General features: G+C 39.8%; 1 protein-coding gene across 1 annotated transcript in view; it reads right to left on the reverse strand.

Annotated features, from left to right (window-relative positions):
* The window catches only part of LAMC1 (laminin subunit gamma 1), a 136,903-nt gene that overhangs the window by 17,171 nt on the left and 94,656 nt on the right, over positions 1–25,076 (reverse strand). The window contains exons 9-19 of the mRNA XM_081323230.1: positions 22,326–22,448; positions 22,027–22,216; positions 19,849–19,961; positions 16,322–16,543; positions 15,580–15,768; positions 10,504–10,749; positions 8,752–8,905; positions 6,734–6,876; positions 4,152–4,330; positions 3,659–3,815; positions 2,054–2,259 (exon numbers count right to left, since the gene is read on the reverse strand). Of these exons, the coding sequence (XP_081179356.1) occupies positions 2,054–2,259; positions 3,659–3,815; positions 4,152–4,330; positions 6,734–6,876; positions 8,752–8,905; positions 10,504–10,749; positions 15,580–15,768; positions 16,322–16,543; positions 19,849–19,961; positions 22,027–22,216; positions 22,326–22,448 (1,922 nt within the window). The remainder of the gene's footprint in view (positions 1–2,053; positions 2,260–3,658; positions 3,816–4,151; positions 4,331–6,733; positions 6,877–8,751; positions 8,906–10,503; positions 10,750–15,579; positions 15,769–16,321; positions 16,544–19,848; positions 19,962–22,026; positions 22,217–22,325; positions 22,449–25,076) is intronic.

A 25,076-nucleotide genomic window follows, 5' to 3' on the forward strand; every position in this document is an offset into this window, starting at 1 on the left:
AACTTATCAAGAAAAAATAAATACCTTTCAAGAGGAGACATAAGAGATGCTGCAACTAATTCAAACAACAATGACTTCAAACCACAAAGAAATCCAAAATAACTTTGAAAAAATAAACCAATCCATATCCAATTTAACTTTACAACAAAAAAATCCCAGGAAATAACAAAAGAGAAGGAGCAGATAAAACAGATTACTGAACACAAATTCAAGAATAGAGACTCAAAGATGAAACTTAATACAACAAAGAAGTATGATTTAACCCAAGTGGGGAAAAATTACAAGAAATATTGGTTTTGGAAAAGGCAACTTATACTTTAAGACCACAAGATAAATTTGAGGATAAGAAAAAAAACTGGTCAAAATGGATTGCAGAGACATCAGGAACATCACTAGAACTGGAAAGACAAAAAATGATAAGAGATACAGAGAGAAAAAGAATGAAAAAGATTTTCAACAAATATGAAAGAGCAAATGCCTCTTACAAAGATATTGTACTTGACTTATTTTTTATATCTACAGTGACACCTACAAGAATATGGAAAGACACTTTGATTCAGCAGAGTATACTGATTAAAGATATTGGGCAAAAGAAGAAGGCCAAAGTGAAAATTAAGAAAATCGATGATGGAACTTATCAGAGAGAATATTTAAAAAAGAAACACCTGTTTGAACATGGTTAAAGTAATAGAAAGTTTTTGGATATGAATTTTACTTTAAGAGGGACCAGTCCCTCAAAGAACATAGCACTCTCTCTTTCTTCACTTTTCTTTTCTTATTTCTTGATATATTTTTTACATGAGAAAAAATAGAATCAAATGTCTAAATGTAATTATCTTTGAGAAAATCTTAACGAGTAAGAATGTCTTGAATATTGTGGGAAAAACAAATGTAAACAAGAACTGTAAACGGGATCTATGATGAGGCAACCAGAATGACTAGATAGAAAAGAAATATTACATTCATGTGATTATTATTTGCGGAAATATTAGAAAAATATATATTCAATTGTTATCTATCAAAACAATAAGAATTGTATTAACTTAAGGTTGGTAAAAGAGAACATTATGGGAAGAAGAAGAAATCAAGTAAAGCTATTATGTGGACTATAGATCATAGAAACCAACTGTTTTAAATGTAAACCCAGACAACACACTGTTTACCGAATATTAAAGTAACCATGTTAAAAAATGAATAAAATATATTATATAAAAAAAGGAAACGCGTGCATGCTTATCTGTATGAGAGTGCAAATTATTTCAATAATGTTTCTTTACGAATACCAATCTTGGTATCAGATTGCAGAGAGAATTTTTTATATTCAGCCAAAGAGCAATGCAATGGGGCATTGCTTGATGGAGATGCTTCAATCCCAATCTCTGAAGTGGGGCTACAGAAAGAAGAAATGAGCCCGCTCAGGGCTTCTGAGATGGTCTCCTTGCATTGTTCAACTGCTTTGGTTTAATCGAAACATTTTCCACAGAAGACTATTAAAGCCAGTCCAGTACGTGCTTCCGAATGAGTTGACAGCATCACTCTGGTACCTAAATGAGGGGCTCCATGTTTTGTCAAGCCACCCTGAAGGAGTGCTTGTCAAAGGATTTATCAAGACCAAGAGACCCTTCAAGACTTTGCACATGCCCACACCAGCAGTGCTTGAAAATGTTCTGCAGCAGGGCCACTTTTTGTTCTGCACTGGGAGCCATCATATTCTATACATTGGACCATCTTGTGTAATGTCTCTTACTCAGCAAAAATATACCGCATCTTTAGTTCATTTGAGATTCTCATTGTAAGTCCATCTTACAATTTTACTAGGTATTGCTCGGCTTTCATCATTTCCCAGCATGATTTCACAACCACCACCCCCCCAAAAATGGCTAAACATTTTGGGGAGGAAATAAGCAATATTCATTATGCAAGTCAATGCCTGTAATAAAGATTTGATTCAGCAATATTCATTTTTGAAAAGCATCATTCTGGCACTTATGAAACCCTGATTAAGCCCATCGCAAGGTATGAAATGAAAAGAGAGAATGCAAATCTCACTCACCACATTGGCAATAGCCATCCTTGCCCTGTGGAGCATATTTGAAGCACTGTCAATTAGCCCCTCTGTGTTTTCCACCTGGCCCTGAGCTTGCTCAGCCAGGTTTTCTGTCTGTTTCACTGTATTCTGGATGTTCCTCAGCCGACCAAGTTGACTAGAAAGTGTTCTGTTAATTTCCTGCAGACGATCCATCAACCCCTGGTCGACATCTGGAATGAACAAAGGAACAAAAAATCACACAAAGAAATGGGCAAATACAAGTTTATTATCCCATGTTTTTATCACTAATTGATTTTATGAAATGAGAGAATGGACACCTCTTGTCTCAAACAGAAAAGTGACATAAATCCAATGAATAAATACAACAATGAAAGGAGATTGTGAACTTCTTTAAGGTTTTGCTGGGATTTGCCAAAATCATGACCATAGAAAATATGAAATACTGAGCATAGATTTTTACATAGGAGCTTCACAAAATGACCTTTCATCTCTAGAACAGTATGAGTTTTGTACATCTTCAAAGGAGAGAATTCTCCACTAGGATCAAATACAGCACACCAGATAATTCAGTAAGAAATGTTCCACTGTTGTTGTTTTTTTCAATTTATCTCTTCTGTAAAGTTTTTCACTTATCTCAAACACAAATCAAGTTAAATGTATCTGCTAACATACATGACCTTTTCTTTCCTTTTTCTTTTCTGAATGACACAGTATAGTTTTAAAATAACTAGAAGTAAAAATTTTAGGTTTTGTGGGCTTAATAATATTCTAAGAAGCACCACTGATATACATAAACAAGAAACTGAGAAGAAAACCCGCTCAACTTTGTTTCTATTGCTCAGAGTTTAGGACTGAAGTATTCCTCTAATCCTTTATTTCAAAGTACAGTGGGTATTAGTATATAGGCATGCATTTGATTTATCAGTTCCCACTTTCTCTGTGATGAGAGACATTTGAAAAGCTCAAGATAAATCTCTCTTTTGTAACTGAATCTTTGGATCATAAAGTTCGAAAATGGCCTTTAAACATAATCTATAATAGTTTAATTTAAATTTAATCTGATACAATACTTTGTAATATAATCATTAAAATGTAAAATGCAGTTCCAACTATTACTACTATCTCTAACATGGAGGCTTCTTTCTTCAGTGTTACTATCAAAACTATACCTCTTCTCCCACAATGGAAGAATGTACGACGATGATGATGAAGAAGAAGAAGAAATCTGCAGAGGGCAAAACTTTCATTAGACTAAATACAATCACTATATTTATGGCTGATTGGGAAGCCTTTATATTTTGCGTGAAACAGGAAAAAAAGCAAAAGCAATCATGATTTGTGGTTCTGATTCTGAAAAAAAACTGGATAAGAGAAAAAACTGAGCAAATAAATTGGAAAATTCTAATTCTTTCTGTCTCTCTTTCTGCACTTTTCCTTTTCTTCTTTCTTCCTTTGCTTTTTTAATTTTTATTAGTTTTTGTCAGGGTTTTTGTTTTTTTGAAAAACATTTATATATAAACACATATACACATAGGAATTGATTGCTTCTGAAATATATTATAGGCTGCTAAATGGTATAATTCAATTAACTGAAGATCGCTAACCTACCTTTGATACTTTGGGCATCTCGAAGTAAATTCATGACTTCTCTTTCAGCTTCTTTCAGTCTATCTTCAAAAGCCTGGTCAGTTATAACGTCATCACCTGTTCCTATGTTAGTTATAAGATTTTCCAGATCGCGCAGCCTCCCCCGTTGCTCCTCAACCTGAACAAATGAGACAACAGGGAACAACAAATCAATAAGACAAGTACACAGGTTTAGAAGGCTCCAGATAAAAAAAAGGATGAACAAAAAGATGCTGAAAATATGCAAAGTGGCTCAGGGAAGAATATACAGATTCCTGGAGCTGTTAATGTAGCTTTTGTATTATTCCGGTTGCTGCTGTTGCTTTTAAGTAGGCAACATTATATTTTTTGCCAGTAGTACATTTCTGTGCCAAGCACAAATGCATATCCTATTAATTTTCCCCATTATAAAAATAGGTAACCTCTAAATTGGCAAAATTAGCTATAAACTGGCAAATTTTGTTATCAGTATGACCTTATCTTTCACCAATCTGTAACATGCAGGACATTCTTGACAACCAGGCCAGGATCGATTGTAGAAGTAGTTTTCTTCACACTGGTCACAGCGGACTCCCACAAAGCCTTCTCTGCACTCACAGTGACCTTCTTCTTTGCACTGAAGGGAACGGGAACCTTCTGGGTTACAGTCACAAGCTGAGGGAACACAAGGCATTTAAATAATGGTTAGGGAAGAAGCACACGAAAAAAGAACAATCTGAAAAATCTTGTAATCTTGGGATATCTATAAGACCAATGAATTAACCTCTTTCAAAAGTCAATGGATTGGTGCTACTACTACACTATGGCCTTTAGCTACTAGGAAAATCTTTTCATTGCTCAGAAATTTGGGGCTCAATTGCAGTCATAAGTTAAGGACTACCTATTTATGGTTCCAGCTCTTCTGAAAGACAAAGTGGAACAAGGAAAGATTCTCTGATGTTGTTGTTGTGAACACAGCTTTCTGAAGCAACAATGATAGAAAGCAGTCTTTAAGTGAATCACCACAGGTTGAAAAATCACCTGACCTAGGTATGAGTCAGTTGTCAACCATCTGAATTTTGATCACATGATCATGGGGATGCTACAAAGTTCGTTAAGTGTGGAAAACAGTCACAAGTCGCTTTTTCAGTGCCATTGTTACTTAGAACGGCCACTAAATCAACTGTTGTAAGTGGAGGACTACCTGTACTCACACGAAGGAGAGGTTTATTATATCATCCTGCCCAAAACAGCTTTGGGACAGGAACTCACAAAATTTCTATCCAGTCTAGTCTGCTAGTTTGGACTTTGTAGCAGTTGCTGTCCTAAAATATCTTGTGGAAATATAGTCGAAAAAGTCTCCCATATGACATGCCAAGAAAATAACAGCAGTGAGGGATCCTGTCTAACCCTGATGGCTCATTTTTTTTATCCTGTCTGATTCACTATTCTATCATGAATATAGACTTACCATGAGTTACTTTACAACAATGATGCAGCAAATGTATCTGTAAATAGTCTGATTCAATGCGTCATACCTTTCCTACCTAGCCTCGGTTAGGGCGTGCCTCTCAGTGACTTTCAAATATATCTACATCTTTATCTATATATCTGCTAGTCAGAAATGCAAGATTCATAATCGTTCTGCACCTTTAAGGCACTGCGTTTGAAGAAATTTAACAGAGTACTTATACAGGTGTCCTCAACTTACAACCACAACTGAATCCAAAATTTCTCTTGCTAAGTGAGACAGTTGTTAACCGAATTTTGCCCCATTTGATGACCTTTCTTGCCACAGTTGTTAAACAAATCGCTGAAGTTGTTAAATCAGTCACACGGCTGTTAAGTGAATCAGGCTTCCCCATTGACTTTGCTGATCAGAAGTTCGCAAAAGGGGATCGCATGACCCTGGGATGCTGCAACCGTCATAAATATGAACCACTTGCCAAGCATCTGAATGTAAATCACATGACCCTGGGGATGCTGCAACGGTCATCAGTGTGAAAAACAGTCGCAAGATCCCTTTTTTCAGTGCCAAGCAAAGTCAATGGGGAAGCCAGATTTGCTTAACAACGTGATTCGCTTAACAACTGCAGTGATTTGCTGAACAACTATGGCATAAAATGGGGCAAAACTCATTTAACAACTGCCTTGCTTAGCAATGGAAATTTTGGGCTCAGTTATGGTCTGACAAAAGCAAATGTTTGCTCTACATTTTTGTTGTGTAATGTTCACATTCAGAGTTATATTTGCTATTGCTGTAATTTGTATTAGTGGTCCAAATGCCAGCTCCACTTACAAACCAGGGTATGTGACTTAGACTCAAAAGATTATGCTTCAATTAGTTTTCCCTCTTCCCATTTTGCATCAAATGACACCAGGCTGTATCCCAACAACATTTCAAACTGCCCTTACAGTTTTCCATCAATAAGTTTATGACACAGAACAACGGTAACTCCTCAAAAGGAGAAGAAGGAAGTAGGGTAATTATTTTGGAGATGACAAAAGAGAAAGCACTTGGCATTCCCAAAGCCAACTCTGGTCTATACGTCCCCCTCTGCAGGAAACTAGTGTTATATATGAAGTGGATCTATTCATCCAAGACTAATTTATTTATTTTTTTAAAGTAAGGAAATGGTGAGGATTAAATAAATAGGCATGTATGTCCTAAATTTTACACTTTCCACGTTCTCAATCCGAATTAGTAGCTAAAGGCCACATTCCGCAGCAACAGCGTAGGAGTGTAAGAGCCAAAAAACAGGTCAGTTCTGGAACAAAATTCAGGGCAAGTGTTTATGACAAGAAGCAGCAGATGGTCTACTAGTATATGCAATCTGAATGCCCTAGAGACAGAAAGCAAGACTCATATAACTGCAAAAACATCCTTGTTGGATTTGAAATGAGAAAACATGCAAGAGGCAGACAAAGGGGGGGGGAAGAATTAAACCTCTTGTGATGTCCAAGTCTAAGGAAACACTAATGGCAATAAACAGATTCTCCATACAGAGCAACAGAGATGGAAAACAAATGGATGAGGAAGGATTGGGACAGGAAATGCGTCTTCCCCACTCCCCTTACGTTTGCAGCCTTCAGGACCAAATCCAAAATGGTTGGCTTCACACCTCTCACAACGCTGGCCAGTAACGCCTGGCTGGCACTCGCATTGCCCAGTCTGAATGTCACAGTGGCCATTAGTGGAGCCCAGAGGATGGCAGTTACATCTAGTAGAGGAAGAACAATGCATACATCTCAATAGCAAGGAACAGAGGTAAGGAAACAAGACTGCATATGCCTGTCATTTTCTGATTTGACTAATATGTCATAAAAAACAAAACACGTTGCCCAAAAGGATGAAAGTATGGGATGAAAGACAGATGTCATTTGCCTACACAATTGGTCAAAAGGGAATGCAGCACTCACGATAAACCTCCAATTAGAAAATATCTACTTTCTGTGAATTAAACCAGTTTCAGTAATGCAGTATTTGAGGAACAATGAAGACTTTTACATTTAAATTTAATGGACAATCAAATGGTTTTAACACAAGGTGCCTATTATAAAATAAAATAAGAACAATATATAGGTAGTTCTCGCTTTTGAAGTTACAAGGGAGTCCCCTCCCCCCAAAAAAGCTACTTATGACCTGGTTCTGAAATTTCAATAGCTGCATACAGTACACCCCAATGTTCACCTGACTGCATTTTTGGCTCATTGCAAAAGCTCACCTTTATGGCCAGTTGCAGTATTCAGCAGTCATGTGATCATGATATGTCCAATGATATAATCAGTGCAAAAAAGTGATAAAATCAGATCCAGTCACATGGATGCCTTGATTTATGATGTCATGATTTATGGTTGTAAGTCAAAGACTATCTGTATTTGAACTAACTCTTAGTATCTTCTAAGCCTTGATAGAATTTTGAAAGCTTGTTTGGCATGAAATTTGAATTTCCTATCCTTCATTTTAGTCCAAAGTTTTTTGTTCCATATACAACCCTTCAGAAACATTATCTTCCTCTAAACTTGAAAATTGATACAGATAATGTAACTTCCTAGTTATATAATAAAATCTGAATCTCGTTATGGCTCTGGTCCTTTGCAAACAGGACAGTCTGACCGCTGTAGCTGCAATAAATAAATGAGAAAGCCTGATGTTTGTTGTTATTTCCACTCTCTATTTGACAAAGCCAGATACATGGACTCCGGGGATGGTTAGATTGGATACAGGTTTTGAAGGACATCAGGGAGCGAGGACAGATTGCCTGATCCCCACAGGCCTCCCTTTCTGAAGTCAGCATTTAAAAATTGAAAAGACGTAGCCTCTAAGAAACTAAATTCTCAGATCGGTTCCTCTGCCCCCACTTTAATGTTGAAAGTTTCTCTGTCCTTAAAGAATAGTTCGCTTTCTGTTCTTTTCCTTTTAAATGATTTGCAAGTGAAGTAAGGTAAAGACGAAGACTCCTCAAGCAGACTTCAACTTCTGGGGATTTTGATGTCCATGCAGTTTTCTCAAGAAAGGGGTTTCCTATTGTGTTTTGTGATGCTTTTTCATCTCCTGGTCCATCCTGCCCCCTTGCTATTCAATCTAGCTTCCCATTCAAGCATCAGCCACACTGAACCCTGCTCAGCTTTTAGAGAACATCAAAGTTGGCTAGGTGCTGCCATCTGCTGCTGACTAATGGGAAGGTCCAACAACAAAAATAAATCAATAGTCAACGGCCACAGCAACTATCTTGTACGTTTGCATGCTGCTCAGTTGAAAGTGCTACACACAGTAGCAATCAGAAAAGAACTCTGCTTTATGGGATTAACAGTTTAAAATGCACCAGTGGCAGGAGAAGCAGAAATAACTGGGGAAGAAAGTTGACAAACATAATTTCATGTATTGAGGCTTCATTTCAGAAAAGGTAAGGCAGTATCGTTATTTTATGAAGGGGAGACTGACGGGGCAACCTGCTGGAGATGGCTTTCTTTAAAAGTCAATTTTCATAGCTGGTTTTAACGAAAGCGCCTCTATTCTTGGGAAACCTGGCTGATGCTGTCCCATCCTCCAGGCCACCAGTAGTCAATTCCAGCATCAGGAAAGAAGAGCTCACCTTTCACAGCCACGCCCACTTTGCAGGTTGTAGAAACCTGGTTCGCAGGAGCTGCAGTCCCTCTCTGTGACATGTGAAAGGCATTCACACTGGCCTGTTACCTGATTGCAGCTTCTCTGTAAATTTGCTGTGCCGTAAGGATTACAACTGCAAGCTACAAGAATAAAAGCAAGAAAGGCATCAGGACGGGATTTCCAACGAGAAGTAATTCAGAGGACAATTGCAGGAAGCCTAGGGGGCACTGCAATTCCCATTTTCACGCTTCGAAAATAGGAACCCCTTTGAGTGCAAGAGGGTCATTAGGCAAAGGAAATGGAGAACCTCCAGTTTAGTTTTTAGTGTCTTTGCTCACCAAATATGTGCCTACATATTGCAATGCATCTCAGTGGGATAAAAGAGAAAGAATACTTGGCACAAACTATAAACAAAGTGTTCCTCCAGGGATGGGGTGGGGGAACCATTTCTTCTGATCACATCACAAACAATGTATAAATACACAAGTTGACAAACATAAGCCCACTTTGGTCAAGCCTTTGGATGGAATAAGTAAATCCTCCACTCTTCTCCAGGTTCCAAAAGTTTCTGCAGGCATCGGTTGATGGACAGATGAGGATTTTAGATTATTTTCAGGGTGTAACTGAGACATCTTTCTAGTAGTCAATTTTCTGCATGGGGTATTTCAAATATTGAAAGATGCCTCAAAAGAAAAGTTAAGAGGATTGTTCTTTATTATATTTGCTCCTTTATATTAACATTAGATTCTAATACTAATTAGTTTAGAGGAAAGCTACCAAGATGGTGGGGAAGCCAAATTCTATGAGGAAGGGTAAAGGAATTATCTTTCATTCAGCAGACTCAGATTCCACCAAAGCTTCTGTGCAAACCCTACAGATATGCTAGACAGACAATTTATGTAAGCATAGCTCTATGAGAGCAGCTTCTGAAGGAAGGTCTTTGCTTGCTCTTAAGCTACTGTTGGGGGTGTGTCGTGGAGAAGAGCTTTCCTCCTGATGAAAGGGGCAGACTGATATCCTAGAACAGGGGTCGGCAACCTAAAACACTCAAAGAGCCATTTGGACCTGTTTCTCACAGAAAACATTGGGAGCCACAAAACCCTTTTGACATCTAAAATAAAGATAACACCGCATATATCCTTTTTTTACCTTTATGCTATGTATAAAAAAACTATAGTGTGTTGCATTTATGAAATCAATGAACTGCTACAAAGAAAACAAATTTTTATGCCAGACAAAGAGGAGAAAAAAACCTTTCTCCTTCATCCCAACAGGTGAAAACAATTTTAGTAGCTTATCTAGCATCTTTAAATACACCATAATTATCCCCATACCTCATCTCTTAAAGTGGTGTGTGTGTGTGTGTGTGTGTGTGTGTGTGTGAGAGAGAGAGAGAGAGAGAGAGAGAGAGAGAGAGAGATGGATGCTGCTTTCTGCGGAGACGCAGCGCAAGGATAGGGAGCCCGCCCAATAAGCTTGTCGGAGAACAGCGTGAGGCAGAAGATCGGAGACACACACACACACACAGAGAGAGAGAGAGAGAGAGAGAGAGAGAGAGAGAGAGAGAGAGAGAGAGAGAAGGGAAGCACAAGTGCCTCTCTCTGTCTCTGTCTGCAAATGGTGGAGGAGGACTGGGAGCCGCAGTAGAAGGCTGAAAGAGCCGCGGGTTGCCGACCTGTGTTCTAGAAGATCATTGGACTGTGACAAAGGCATTACTAACTGAGAAAAATCCACCTACCTTTGCACTTATCCTCCGGATTCTGAGCTAAGGGATTCCCAAAGAAGCCATCTTTGCATCGGTCACAGTAGAAACCAGCTGTGTTATAAATGCACTTCAAACATTCTCCTGTCAAGCGGTTGCAATTTCCAACTGCGTTGGGATCAATGTTGTCACTGCATTGGCAGAGGCGGCAGAGCCTGACAGGGCCATTTTGGCCAAGAGGGTCTCCAAAATAACCATCATCACACAGCTCACACCTTTTACCTGCAGGCCCAGGAAACAGATATATTAGAACATGCAAAAATAAATAAATAAATACTGTAATCCATGCAAAAAATGGGTAAGGCAGGAAAAGTAGCTGAAAAATTATGGAAAACTTCCATTTTTCAGTCCCAACAGTGAAATCAAAGGATAAATGCTTACAGAACTGTAACCAATATGGGCTGACTGAAAAGGACAGACTTCAAGGAATGCCAAGGCTTCCTGAAACAGTACAGGTAGTCCTTGACTTACAACCACAATTGAACCCCAAAATTATGTTGCTAAGTGAGTCAGTTAATTGAGTTTTGCCCCCTTTTATGACCTTTCTTGCCACAGTGAATCACTGCAGTTGTTAAGTTAGTAACACGGTTAAGAGAATCTACCCCATTGAGTTTTTTTCAGAAGGTCGCAAAAGTTGATCACGTGAACCCAGGACACTCCAACACTCATAAATATGAGTCAGTTGCCAAGTATCTGAAATTGATCACATGAACATGGAGATGATGCAATGCAAAGTTGTGAAAAATGGTCATCAGTCACTTTTTTTCAGTGCATTTGTAATATTGAATGATCACTAAATGAACTGTTGTAAATCAAGGACTACCTGTAATTGAAAAACCCAATAAATAAGCTTGCTCATTAAAAATACAGCTCAATGAGGGCTCAGTATCCTTAAGAGCAGACATGTCAAACACAAGGCCCGGGGACTGGATCTGGCCCGCAAAGTGGTTTCATGTGGCCCGCAAAGCCATCCTGGAAAGAGTGAGGGAACGTCCCCCGCTGCCTTGGCCCTGGCCGGCCGGGAGCCAATGTACAATTTCGTGATGGCCATCTATGCTGAAACGCATTCAGTCTTAGCTCCACAAGGCTATCTGGAAATAGCGAGGGAGCAGCCCCTGCTGCATCATCCCCGCCCCCTGGGCGTGCGCTGGGCAGGTATCACCCTTTGTGAAGAATGAAGAAATGTACCATCGCCTGGAAATGGCCAGCACATGGCTCTGCCTACTTCAGGCAGGCTAGGGGCTGGGCAGCGTTGTGCTTCTCTTCAGATTCATGCCACCCGGCTCAGCCTCTCAGCACTGTGAGACCGCCCCACCGCCTGCCAAAACCGGGGCAGGCTGGGGGCTGGGTAGCATTGCACAGGTAACATCAACTCTCATGCTGCTCATGGCATCCCCTCCCCCAGAGCCCACCAAGCCGGATATGTGAAGTAGGCAAGGGCCCTGTGCTGGCCACTTCCAGGCGATGGTGCATTTCTTCATTCCTCACGAAGGATGACATTTCCCCAGCTACGTTTCTTGCCTGTTTTTCTCCCTCCCTCATCTCAAATATTTTCCCACCACTCTTAGGAAGGAAGGAAGGGAGGGAGGGAGGGAGGGAGGAAGGAGAGGGAGGGTCTGAGGGAAGTCTTGCCTTAGTCCTGCCCTGCTGCCCTTTCACCATCCTCTTGCCCCCTCCTCCTGGACTATCCTGGGGGGTCTCCCATCCTATTGCTAAGGAAGCTTTGGATACAAAGCCAGATCTCCTCACATGGAGAGGGAGTGGGCCTCCCTCTTGACTTTGCCCTCGTACCCATCATGAGCAACCTGGCTAAGGAGAGCAAGCACAGCAGAAACAGCCTTGAGGAGGAGGTAAGTGCAGCTGGGCGCCCCCTTGGGGAAGTGGGACTGGGCTTAGTGCCACGGGTGCTTGAGGGCTGGGCTGGGCATTTGACCTCCGTGCCACCGTCCAGCCCCACCCCCCGCATGGCCTGAGAGGAACAGTGAGGCTCCTCCAGTGGACCATGTCTTGGCACTTGCCTCAGTCCCATCTCCTTCTGCCAGAGACCCTCAGATCTGTCCCACTCCTGCCCAGGCCCCCATAGGCACCCTTGACACGAACGATGTAGAGCTGGCCATGCCCATCCAGTAGGCCACACGCACTCCAGCCACGCCTACCCAGTAGGCCGTGCCCACCCGGGTCCCCCAAGGGCAACTGCAATGCTGATGCAGCTCTCAATGAAATTGAGTTTGACACCCCTGCTTAAGAGGCATTATGTACTGTGTCAAAAAAGTGAAACAGAAGATGACAACAAGGCGTAATGTCAGTTGGATTAGAAGTGCTTTAAAGTTCCTTCCAGACCTATGATTCTATATTCTAGGAATGACTAGAACCCTGAAGGAATCTTTCCCAAGACGTGCTTATTTGTTATTCAGATCTTTTTGTACAGAGACAGAAGCACAATTTGGCTTACCAGTTATACACCAATTATAACAACAACAAAGGAAGAGAAGAAAGAAGCTTGTCCAAAGCCAATGAAAACACTTAGGAAATAAGGATTACATTTTCCATTCATAAATACAATATTTTAACCAGACGCTTTGGAAATAATGCTCCAATTATTAAAACACCCACTGCAAAGCACCAAAAATGACCATTGAGGCAGTCCAGACATAAAAACTCTCCTCTGTAGTTTCATGAAATGACTACATTGCAACCTTTTTTAACAAGACTTAACTTGGGCAGCCACTAGATAAGTTGCTCATTTTCTAGCAATAGCTATGTCTTGCAATAATTACTTGGCATCTTCCTTCCATTATTAATTGGTTCAAATTGGTTTCCCTGTATTTTAAGTTTTGTATCTGTGTTTATTGGTCTGAAGATGGTGATGGCAAAAAGAAATAGAAGGAAATGCTGAGTAATAAAATACAGAAATACAGGAAGTTTCTTTTAAAAACTATTCTTACTGATAACGGGAAGGGAAGGGAAGAGACGGGAGTGACAAACTGACATGCGATATGGATTTCAAGTGACATGCAGAAGCTGCATAGAACAACCAATAAATTTATTGCTGTTTGAAAATGGGAATGTACTTACTTTGACCAAGCTATAGCTGGTAACAAATTCCAGACATAAGTAGCAGAGCAAAAACAAAGAAAAGGCAAAAAGAACATAAACCATCATCTGACAAGAAGAAACATTAGAAGAATGGAAAGATCAAAGGCTAAATGGAAACCAGAGTTTAACAACACAATTCAGTAACGTTTCAAAGGAACTTCCTTAAACAACCTTTTCCCAACCTGGGCATTCTCTAAATGTGCAGACATCAACTTCTAGAATTTCTGAGCTAGCAGACCTACTGCTGATAATTTGGATAGCTGGAAAAGTGCCAAATTTGGGGAAATCTGGGATATAAGAAACGAGACTTAATAGCAACATTAAGAGGGAAAACCACAATTCATTTTATAATCTAAGAGGGAGGCAAAAATATTTCAGGAAAAAGTACATAAAAGGAGAACCAATTTATCATATACTTAGTAGGATGCTTTTTGCTCTACATCAGGGGCCCCTAACCCCCGGTCCGTGGACCACACTGGTCTGCAGCATGCCAACAACCGGTCCGCACAAACAAGCAAAGCCCTATCCATGGGATGCAGGCAGCACACAAAATCACGCCCCCTCTGGTCCGTGAAAAAACCTTTCTCCACAGAACTGGTCCCTGGTACCCAAAAGTTTGGGACCCGCTGTTTTACATCATAGAATATTTATCCTAATGGGTTCCAAATATGCATTAGGTTACATGAATTTTTCCACTTTTTAAAAAGGTTTTCTTTACACTAAGTGCATAGGGTTCCTACACAAAATGGGATCATTTATAGACTGAGATCACCCATTTAAAGTTTTGAAAAGTGTAAGCATGCACTAAGCTCTAAATGCCACCTTTCTATAAAATCCGTAGCTTCTAGGTTATGGTAATGGTTATCTACCGTAGCAATCGATAGGAGAGATAAAAAAAGAGAAACAAAGAGCCTTCAGAGAAATCAGGATTTAGGCCTGAAGCACGACTGTTCAGACTGATAAGAAAAAATAAAATAAAGAACACTGGACACACCCTCAATAAATCCAGCATTCAGAAATGCACAGCAAAGTTTATTTTGTATTTACTTTTACCAGTCAGACAAGTTGGGTCATGGACAGACACTCTGTGCAACCATCTGAAAGCTGCCTCCTCCAAGAGTGACACATTTGCCAAGATTGGCCAATTTCTTTATTCCTTGGGGTCAATTCTGACATTGTTCAGTCATTAAAAAGAAAAGAAAAAGGAGTGTAATTTCTTCCACCAGCTGTAATGGTGATTGGGTCCAAGCATTTACTGAGCCCATTTTTAAAATGCTATTTTTCTTATGCTTTCCTGGAAACCTGCCATACATGTTTTTGAAACTGAGCTTTTCTATTTTAATGGGCCTAAGGTTGATTTCTGTACTGAACGGGTAACCAGGGTCAACATATGAAATTCTGCTGGGGAAATAAATTCTTTGCCCTAGGAAAGAGAGGGAGGGAGGGAGGGAGGGAGGGAGGGAGGGAGGGAGGGAGGGAGGGAGGAAGGGAGGAAGGAAGGAAGGAAGGAAGGAAGGAAGGAAGGAAGGAAGGAAGGAAGGAAGGAAGGAAGGAAGGAAGGAAGGAAGGGGGCAAGAGTTGTTATTAACATCACTGCCTCATCCAGTAATTTGAGTTAGGATTGCCTAAAGAAACTGGGCAAAGTTCCTATTTTTATGTTTTTGACCAGATGATTGCCCTAGCTCCAAGGCTGTCATAGGAATTGCATTTCCAGAATGATCGATCCAGATATTGCCATTTCCATCATTACTCAAATAATTCTCCTTTGCTTGTTTGTTGAATAAAAATGAGATTCAGTATGGTTGAATTTTGGAAACATTTGCTGAAAAAAACATAGAACAAATTCATAAGACTACTTTCTCTTTGTATCCCCACTCTCAATTACTCCTCTATCCAGCAGTGCAACAGAGATTGCCAAAGCTACGCCTTCATAATGAGAATTCAACAAGAGCATACCTGTGGTTCCAGCTGGACAACTGGTACAGACCACTTCCTTGGTCTTGGGAACTACAGCACAGCTTGACCCCCCGGGACAGGGACATGGCTGGCAATCTGAGGAGGTAGCTGTGGTGGCATCACCATAGTAACCATCACTGCACTTCTCACAGTGAGGACCTGCAGTGTTATCTCTGCAGTCACATGCTCCTGGGGGTAAAGAGAGGAAAGCTTATCATCCAGAGGCTGAAACTCTAGGGCAGCTATCTCATAGGAGATTCTCCTGAGGTTGCACAATACCCTGTTTTAGAGGCAGACAAGGGAAAGGTGTAGATAAAGCAACATGCTTTTATGCGTAAAAGAATGGAACATGACATTTAAATACTAAAATAAAGAATATTAGATTAGGGCATTCATTTAAGGTGAGTCTAGGTCACGGGTATCAAACTGCCGGCCCAGGGGTCAGATGCGTCATCGGGAAGCCACGTCCACCCTATTGCCAGCAATGGCGAAAAAGCTCCATACGTTACACGACGTCATGTGACATTGCAAGTTTGACATGTCTAGTCTACGTCAATGTTTCTCAACCTTGGCAACTAGAAGATGTGTGGATTTCAACTCCCAGAATTCCCTCACCAGGTGAAGTCCATTTATCTTTAAGATATCAAGGTTGAGTAGCACTAATCTAGATAATCATTACATTCAAGACATCAAAGAGCAAACAAAACCTAACACCAACAGTGTCCCCCATGATTCTTTTTACCAGATTCAGGGTTGCAGGTTTCACTGTGCCCATTGCAGAAACATGGCACACAAGGACTATAGGGTCCGAGATTTGGAGTCTCCCTTCTGTAGCCCTGGGCACAGAGTTCACAGAACTGCCCCAAGTATCCTGCGGGACACACACAATTCTCCACCCAAGTTGCTGGTGTTCCAGGCCCAGGGTGAGCGCTCACGATAGTAACATCATCCAAATACCCAGCACCTAAAGAAAAAAATAATAAAGATGAGTAAGATGTACAGAAGTTGTTGATAGCCTCCATAACACAGTAAAGCAGCTCCACTGCTTCCAGACAAGGCACACAAAAGTACAGAACTGGATTTGTTTAGAGTTTCCAGCCATAGCCACAAGTTATTTTTTCTACTAGCTTTCCCATTTGCATTGTTTTCTGACTGGCTGATATGAAAGAAGAGAAAAGAGTTCCATGAAGCAACATCTCAAGTGTCACCAATAACCTTCTTTTACTATTCACAGCATTTTCTCCCATATTTTTAAATTGATATCTGGGAAGGGAGCAGAGAGTCTGTCTTGTGGGTTTCAACTTGACATAAGCCCCCAATTGGTTGGTATATCTCATTTCTATGTCTTAAGAATCCAGGATTGCTAGTGATTTATAATCTTAACAACATAAACAGAGCATTTAAACATGCACATGTGCACACACAATAAAATACAATTACAGAACAACTAAACATTAAGAAAACCAAGATAATGGCATCCGGCCCTCTCAATTCCTGGCAAATAGATGGGGAAGAAATGGAGGTAGTGACAAATTTTATTTTCCTGGGCTCCAAGATCACTGCAGACAGGGACTGCAGCCAAGAAATTAAAAGACGTTTGCTTCTGGGGAGGAAAGCCATGGCAAATTTAGACAGCACACTAAAAAGCAGAGACATCACCCTGCCAACAAAAGTGTATATAGTCAAGGCTATGGTCTTTCCAGTTGCAATGTATGGCTGTGAAAGTTGGACCATAAGAAAGGCTGAGCAACAAAGAATTGAGGTCTTTGAACTATGGTGCTGGAGAAGACTCCTGCAAGTCCCTTGGACTGCAAGGCGATCAAACCTGTCAATCCTAGAGGAGATCAACCCTGACTGCTCTTTAGAAGGCCAGATCCTGAAGTTGAAACTCAAGTACTTTGGCCACCTAATGAGAAGGAAGGACTCACTGGAGAAGAGTCTAATGCTGGGAAAGGTTGAGGGCAAGAGAAGAAGGGAACGACAGAGAATGAAGTGGCTGGATGGAGTCACTGAAGCAGTAGGTGTGAGCCTAAATGGACTCCAGAAGATGGTAGAGGACAGGAAGGCCTGGAGGAACATTGTCCATGGGTTCGCGATGGTTCAGATACGACTTCGCAGCTAACAACAACAACAATAGAACAACACTTCTGTCATAATTTAAAGCATCAAGTACATTTATCCAGCATTTATCCAAACTTATTTCCAAGACCCTAAGGAATAATTGTGCATTCCTAATACTTTGGCTGCTTTGTTCTTCTTTGTGTCAGAATTAGAGATGATTGGGGTTGCATGTCAAAATGTATCTTCCGCACTGGTCAAAAAGTTGTATGGCAAAAATACTGTATAAAACAATCATTGGGGGTCTTTTTGATTGTTAAAACATTGGATTTACAGGTCATGCTTGCACCCTGCCAAGTGTGCTACTCTAACGTGCTGCTTCAATGTTTTAACTAACCAGTGTAGTCTGTTGCCTTAGGAAAAGGATTCGAGGAGATTCACTTAGTTCCCATTCAACACAATGATATACTTCCATCCAAGACATTTTGTGAAGTTATTAACATTCAAGCATTAACACCCAGGCAAAGGTTATTTTCTAACAAATGAACCACATGCTATAATAATTTCTTGGTCTGGAGCCAAGGTGAGGAAGAGGACCCTGGCCATCTTCCTTTACTCACTGGATTAGCCCTTCCTTTGCCTCAATCATGGTTTTGCCTTAGATAGCAACAAAAGGGAATTATGATGCTGGGTCCCCTCATAATCAATCAAGACTTATCAATCCACCCCAATTTATAGTTTTAAATCAAAGATTTTGGAATATTCTATTCTTGTATTTTTTTTTAAAAAAATCACAATATAATTATAATTAGAAAGGAAAGAGAGGTATTACAGTTAAGGGCATAGGGCACATTTTCTTTTATTTGTAAGAAGCTGCCCATCTCACATGAAGTGACTCTGGGTAGCACACAATAAAACCAAGGATTACAACATTTTGCCAACCCATCTGGTTCCTAATTTGTAAGCAAAGTGTTCAAGGAGTTAGTATTACTTTAAGACCAGGGCCTACCCATGATGTCAAGTTACCAATGTGGGCCAATGTCTTGCCTTTGTACAGTAAAGGCTGAGAGGCACACAGGTGTGGCAACCAGCCAAACATTCTCCCTGTAAAAGCATGGGTGGGTAAGGAATGCAAGAAACTTATTTACACACACCATTCCTTCTGCATATATCCTCAGGGGGAAAAAAACCTGGAGCAACTCCCACCTTTGCAGATTGACAGATGGATTGGTATTTCAGGGCTGAATTAATGTTCCACTTTGAGGAAGTTCAGCAAAACCAGGCATTCTAGAGAAAAGAGCATTTCCTTCCCCCTTCTCTCTTAGCTTTCAACTCAACCAACACTGGATTCCTCCTCAAAACTGGGCTTGCCCTATAACTGCTGCCTCAGAACAGCTTGAAGAACAGCTGTGCCTCACGTACACCACAACTTCTACGGTGCTGGCTGTTGATGTAGAATTGTTTATATCTGGAGTGGTAGTTCCAGCCACAACCTTAGGTGAGCCTGCATGTTAACAATAGAAGAATGTAAACCATATCAGAATCTCTCTGGTCTCCCTTGTGAAGTCATTTCCTCCTTAGGTATGTGGAGTCCTTTAATGCAACTATATGTCCGTGTGCTATATTTTTGGCAACCTCTTTATCACCCTGATTTAAGAAGCCCCAGATAAGTTTTGTATTTTGGGTATAGGTGGCAAGCTACTATGCATACTGAGCTCATTCAAACTGCAAACGTTCAGGGATAGGGTGGGATGGCATCATAAGGAAAAAGTGAAGAATTCTAATACATCAACTCTTCAATGTGGAGATATTACTATAACCAATTTTATGAAATGGTTAGAAGGATTGTAATCAAGGAATGTTCTTAGATAAGGATGCACATTCTCTCAGTCTAATGACCCCTTTGGGCTTTGTTTGTTGAAAATTGTACCATAAATGAGTGGGGCCACCATTTATGCAATAAAATAGTTAACACTACAATATTTTTTAAAAAAAGAAAAGAAACAGGCATGGAACATAAAACCAACTAATCAAGCTCCATCTTTCTGATTAAAGCAAAGACTTGTTTGAACAAAATGGTTTTGTCATGCAACAAAACATTTCAAGAAACACTACAAACATTCCAAGAATTCTATAAAGTAGATGCAACTGCAAAGAAAGGTATTTCTTGACATTCATTCAGTTTGATTTCACCAATTATCACCAACTTACTTCTCTCACTGTAGATCCCACGAATCTTGATAGCTGTTAAGTTATGGAGCAACTTTTGGAATTCAAAGGGAGTGAGAGAAGGCCTCCAGGGGTAATCTGTTGCTTCATGGAGCCTAAAGGGAAGTAACATTGAAACAGTTTTAAATGCCAAAGAATTAACTTGAGTGGTGGACATATTTGCTTTTAAATGAGATTTGCCTTATATTATTGGGTAGCAGCATCTCTCTCTTTTGCTAGGGTTCATTAAAAAAAGTCCATATGTGTTTGCCTTTTTCTTTCTCTGTCCTTGGGCAAGTAAATATTCACAACTTCCCAATCACTTCCTGCATTTGCACTTCAGACTAACACAAGTTAAAACATAGGAAACAGCCACTGTTACCCTGTTTCCCCAAAAATAAGACCGGGGCTTATATTAATTTTGCTCCAAAACATGCATTAGAGCTTATTTTCCAGTTAGGGCTAATATTTGGGGAAATACGGTACTAAATGTGTCCATCTGGCTGACAATCTTAAGTGGGGCTTATTTTGGGGGTGGGGCTTATATTACAAGCATCCTGAAAAATCACGCTAGGGCTTATTTCATGGTTGGGTCTTATATTCGGGAAAACACTGTAGTTAGTCACCTGAACAGAGGACCCATTACCTACCCAACAACATGGTCATAAACAAATCTATTGTAGGCTATAGATATGTACTTTGTAAGGACAGAGGTATTTTGCTTCACCTCTTAATCCATCAACTAAAAACAGTTCCCCTCTCTGCTGTTTAGGAAACAGACAGAAGGTACATTCGAGTCTGAACAAGACTTCTGCATGTATCGGGTATTACTTACTCCTCACCCATTCCCTAGGACTAGGACGCTAAGACATCTTTAATGCAAGCCTGATCAAACACTCTTAACTTTTTGGAGAGGAAAGAAAGAATGGGGTCCATAACAAGGGTGGCAGAGATGCGAAGGAGATAAGGTCATGTCACAGACATAAGTAGCACCAGCATTGGTGTTTTTTTCTTTCTAGTTGCAGATGGGTGGAATTGAAACTATATTACTCATACATTATTTTTGCTCAAAGGGGCAGGAAACCATGCCTTCAATTTTTAGCAATTCTGTATGAAGGAAACTCTAAAACAATCAGACACACGTAGCTCTGAGGCCTGGAGTTGACTACTTCTGTTTTAGTGGTTTGATTTCAGTCTGCAAAACCTGCCTTCTGGACCATGCTTTCCAGCAAGCCCATCTAAAGTCATTCCAATGTCCAGGACAGGATAGGACAGAAAATTATGCACAGGAAAGAGACTAGCTAGAGAAAGGTGCTTGAGTTTACTGTTGAAACCAAGCTGTTTTTTTCATATAAACTGCCTAGATGGGAGATCGGCTAAAAGCACATATAATGTGTGGTGTGGAGGAGGGGAGGGAGAATGAGGAAAATCAAGATAAAGGCTGCTTCCTATCAATTTGCAACTGCTGCTTTCAACTATATCACTCATATAGCCTTCCTGCACATCTAACCTTACTGATTTGAAGCTTCAATCAACTTAAAAAGAAATGCTAAATTGCTGGACTTAATGTTTTAATAGAATGTTCAGCTGAAAACTCAGTGATAGTTAAATGCTTACAGCAGCATGGCTTTAAAACCAGCAGAGCAATAGCAAATATTATTTTTCCTCTATTAAAGTTAATGAGAGTGCAAAGTGCTTAGTTTTGGCTGGGTTGTAGCACTCTCCACTCCCTGCTGTACATAATTAGTTGATCGGTGAGGGGCTGTTCTGCCCCAAGTATTTTTAAAAATAAAATCTTACATAACCATTAAATCCATCATAAAAGCAGCTGTCCTCTCAAGTATAGAAGAAAATAAATATTTCAATATAGTGTTCTCTGCCACATTATTACTATCACAGAGCAAAAGATGATAAGAGTTGTATCTCTAAAAACTGCAGTTAAAGAACCACAATTTGGTATTTTTTTTTCAAAATAACAGATTTTAGTAACTTCTAATTCCTCAAGGACTTATAAAAATCATTCATTTTGCACTATTCATTGACAATTTAAGATAAAAAAATATTCCATTTATAGTAATTTGTTCTAATATTTTAAGCTGTGCAAATAAAGAGCTTTAACCAGAATCTTTTCCTCCAGGGAGTCCTGACATTTTCCAGATTAGAAAATACAGACACCTTTACCTGAATGAATATTTCAGAATGTTCTCGCTGGGATAGGAGTTGCCTTGAGCAATCAAAGGTATAGATACTCTTAGTCCAGCACCTTCAAGGATTATGTCCTCAGCAGACAGGCGAGTGTCCCGCTTATCGACCCGAAAAGAGAATGACAGGTTTTGCCCATAACTTAGCATTTGATTTCCAAGGAATTTGCCTGAGACAAAAGCAACAAAACCCACATTCAAGTAAAGGTAAAATGTAGAAAGTTTATTGGCGAACATACTTATATAGTCTATGTATAAATAATCATTCTTCCTTTGTACCTGGTGCAATGAAGTAGATGGGAAAAGGTGTATCTGAGATTATGGATATTTCTTGAGTCTCAGGTATCCAGCGAATTGAGATTTCAGAGCCATCTCTCTGTTCTGCATGCCAGTTTTCCTTTCCTGAAAACCACAAGAAGAAACCATCTTATGTTAAAAGTTGAATTCGCTCTACTTAATACATTTGAGAAATAACTTGAATATCCACTTGCTTTGTGAATTCTATCATGAAAAAGAAACAATTTCAACACTGATTGAAAATAGTTTATTACACAAGCCATGTAGCAAGAAAAATCCTGCTTCAGGGATTATAGAAATTGCCAGCGCGTGTGTTATTAAACTGGTAAGGATAGATAGACGACTTGATTTTATCCATAAGAGTTTATTTATCATATTTAGAGACTTGCCCAGAGTTGCTCTGTGAGTGAGATGGGTGGTCTCTAAATCTGATAAATGAATGAATAAATAAATAAAAATCTTGGGTTATTAAGCTTGGGTTATTAAGTCTAAATTGGAGCAGAACAGGTCTAATTCAGCCATCTGGTACTTTGTCTCCTTCACAAATGTTGAGATTATCTCTACTCACAAAGTAGCAATGAAAAGAAAATATCAATGTGTCTAGTCAATGGACTTTTATTGATAATTTGATCAACCACAATTTTATATATGTACAATGAAGTAGCTACAATTTTCATTTTTCTACTCTTTTCCAATCATATCATTTGCAAGTTATGAGCAGAACTATTTGCTTATGCTTATTGGTTACACATGTTCAGTATATTATTTCATGCAATAAATCTTCTCTTACTTTGCTTCTTACCTACAGCAGATAAACCCACTCTAAAATTAAAAGTTTTACCAGATAGCAAAACTCACAAAGCAATAACTAAAGGTAAAGTTTCCCCCGCACATGCGTGCTAGTCGTTTCCGACTCTAGGGGCCGGTGCTCATCTCCGTTTCAAAGCCAAAGAGCCAGCGCTTGTCCGAGGACGTCTCCGTGGTCATGTGGCCGGCATGACTGGACGCCAAAGGCGCACGGAACGCTGTTACCTTCCCACCGTAGTGGTCCCTATTTTTCTACTTGCATTTTTACGTGCTTTCGAACTGCTAGGTTGGCAGAAGCTGGGACGAGTAACAGGCGCTCACTCTGTTACGCGGCACTCGGGATTCGACCCGCCAAACTGCCGACCTTCCGATCGACAAGCTCAGCGTCCTAACCCACTGAGCCACTGCGTCCCTATGCTAATCTGGAAGCAACAAATCAAAATAGAGCTTGACATTACAAACACATCCAATTTTGGGTTTGTTTTATCTGTCGTGCAGACCAGATTGTGAGACAGAGGTACGTGGCTTAATACAGAGCTTTTCAAATTGTGTGTCATGGAAACCTAGGGCTAAATAAAGAGTTAAATAAATAAACATGATTTTCAATAACTGGAATTTGCTTCTTGATCAAGGGTTCCAGGACTATTTTTAAACTGACAGCTTCTATGGCCTGAAAAAAAGTTAAGAACCTTTGTCATTAATTGATGGTTATCACAATGCCTGAACAAATGTTCACATCATAAACATGCAACAACTGTTGCAACAACTGTAAAGCTAAGGGGAGTCAGTTTTTGTAATCTCAAGGCCCCAATAGTCTCAGAGGAGCACTATTTAATATTTTCAAAGGTGGCTGACTCTTTAATAAAGTTGCCTAATTTAGCAGCATATAATGCTGAGTGGAGTGAAGAATGCATGCCTAATGATATGATGGGTAAGGGCTAAAACAACAATTTGTTTCTTGAGAGAACTCCTCAAGATATCAACTGATCGTACACTTTTCCCTATTCAGTACTTACAATGGACAATATAAAGAAATACATCTGGTATTACATGAATACTTTTGTATGCATGTGTGCCTTCAAGTCAGTCTTACTCCTGGGGACTGTGGAAAAGTCCTTTCAGTTTTCTTGGCAGGATTTCAGAAATAGTTTCCCATTGCCTCCTTATACAATTGAGAGAGTCTAATGTCACTCAACTGGCTTTGTGCCTAAGGTGGAACTAGAACTCACAATCCCCTGATTTCTACCCTGATGTCTTAGCCACTACACTAAACTGTCTCTCTTCAGTCAGCATAGATCTGCCATTTCTTCCTCTCTAATCATTCTTCACAAGATGCTATTCAGTGTATCAATTTTCTCTGAAAAGAAGAGAATGGAATTCTGAAAATAATTTAAGTTATTTGATTTTCTCGTTACTACTTGAAGAAATATTTATATCCTCAAGGTCTAAGGCAGGACTCAAGCTGGTCTTCAAGTTTCTAATCTGATACTTTAACCTCTGTATCAAATTGCTTCTCTTTATGTATACTACTGTCTACAAAATAAAAAGAACATTGCTATTAGGTGAAAGGTACACGGTGAGATGAGACAGTGGAAGACCTAATGTAAAAAGATCCCCCAAATGATGCTATGTGCAAAGGTTTGAACACTGACATTCTGGAAAGTAAAATCACAGGAGAAATTTTCAGGAGGTGACGGAATACCGGTAGAATGTTTAAAATCTTGTAAAATTATGCTAATCGATAAGCAGATATGGAAAAAAACATTACAAGTGACCATGTGATTGGGGGAAAATTATATTCTAAAAAATAAAAGAGCAATACTAAAGAATGTTCCCAACAATTGCACTTATCTCACATGCTCAAAATGTTGCAATCCAGACTTCAACAATTCATAAAATGAAAATTGCCACATGGATAAGATGGGT

This window comes from Vipera berus (assembly GCF_964194415.1).
Source record: "Vipera berus genome assembly, chromosome: 3".
Classification (NCBI taxonomy): Eukaryota; Metazoa; Chordata; class Lepidosauria; order Squamata; family Viperidae; genus Vipera; species Vipera berus.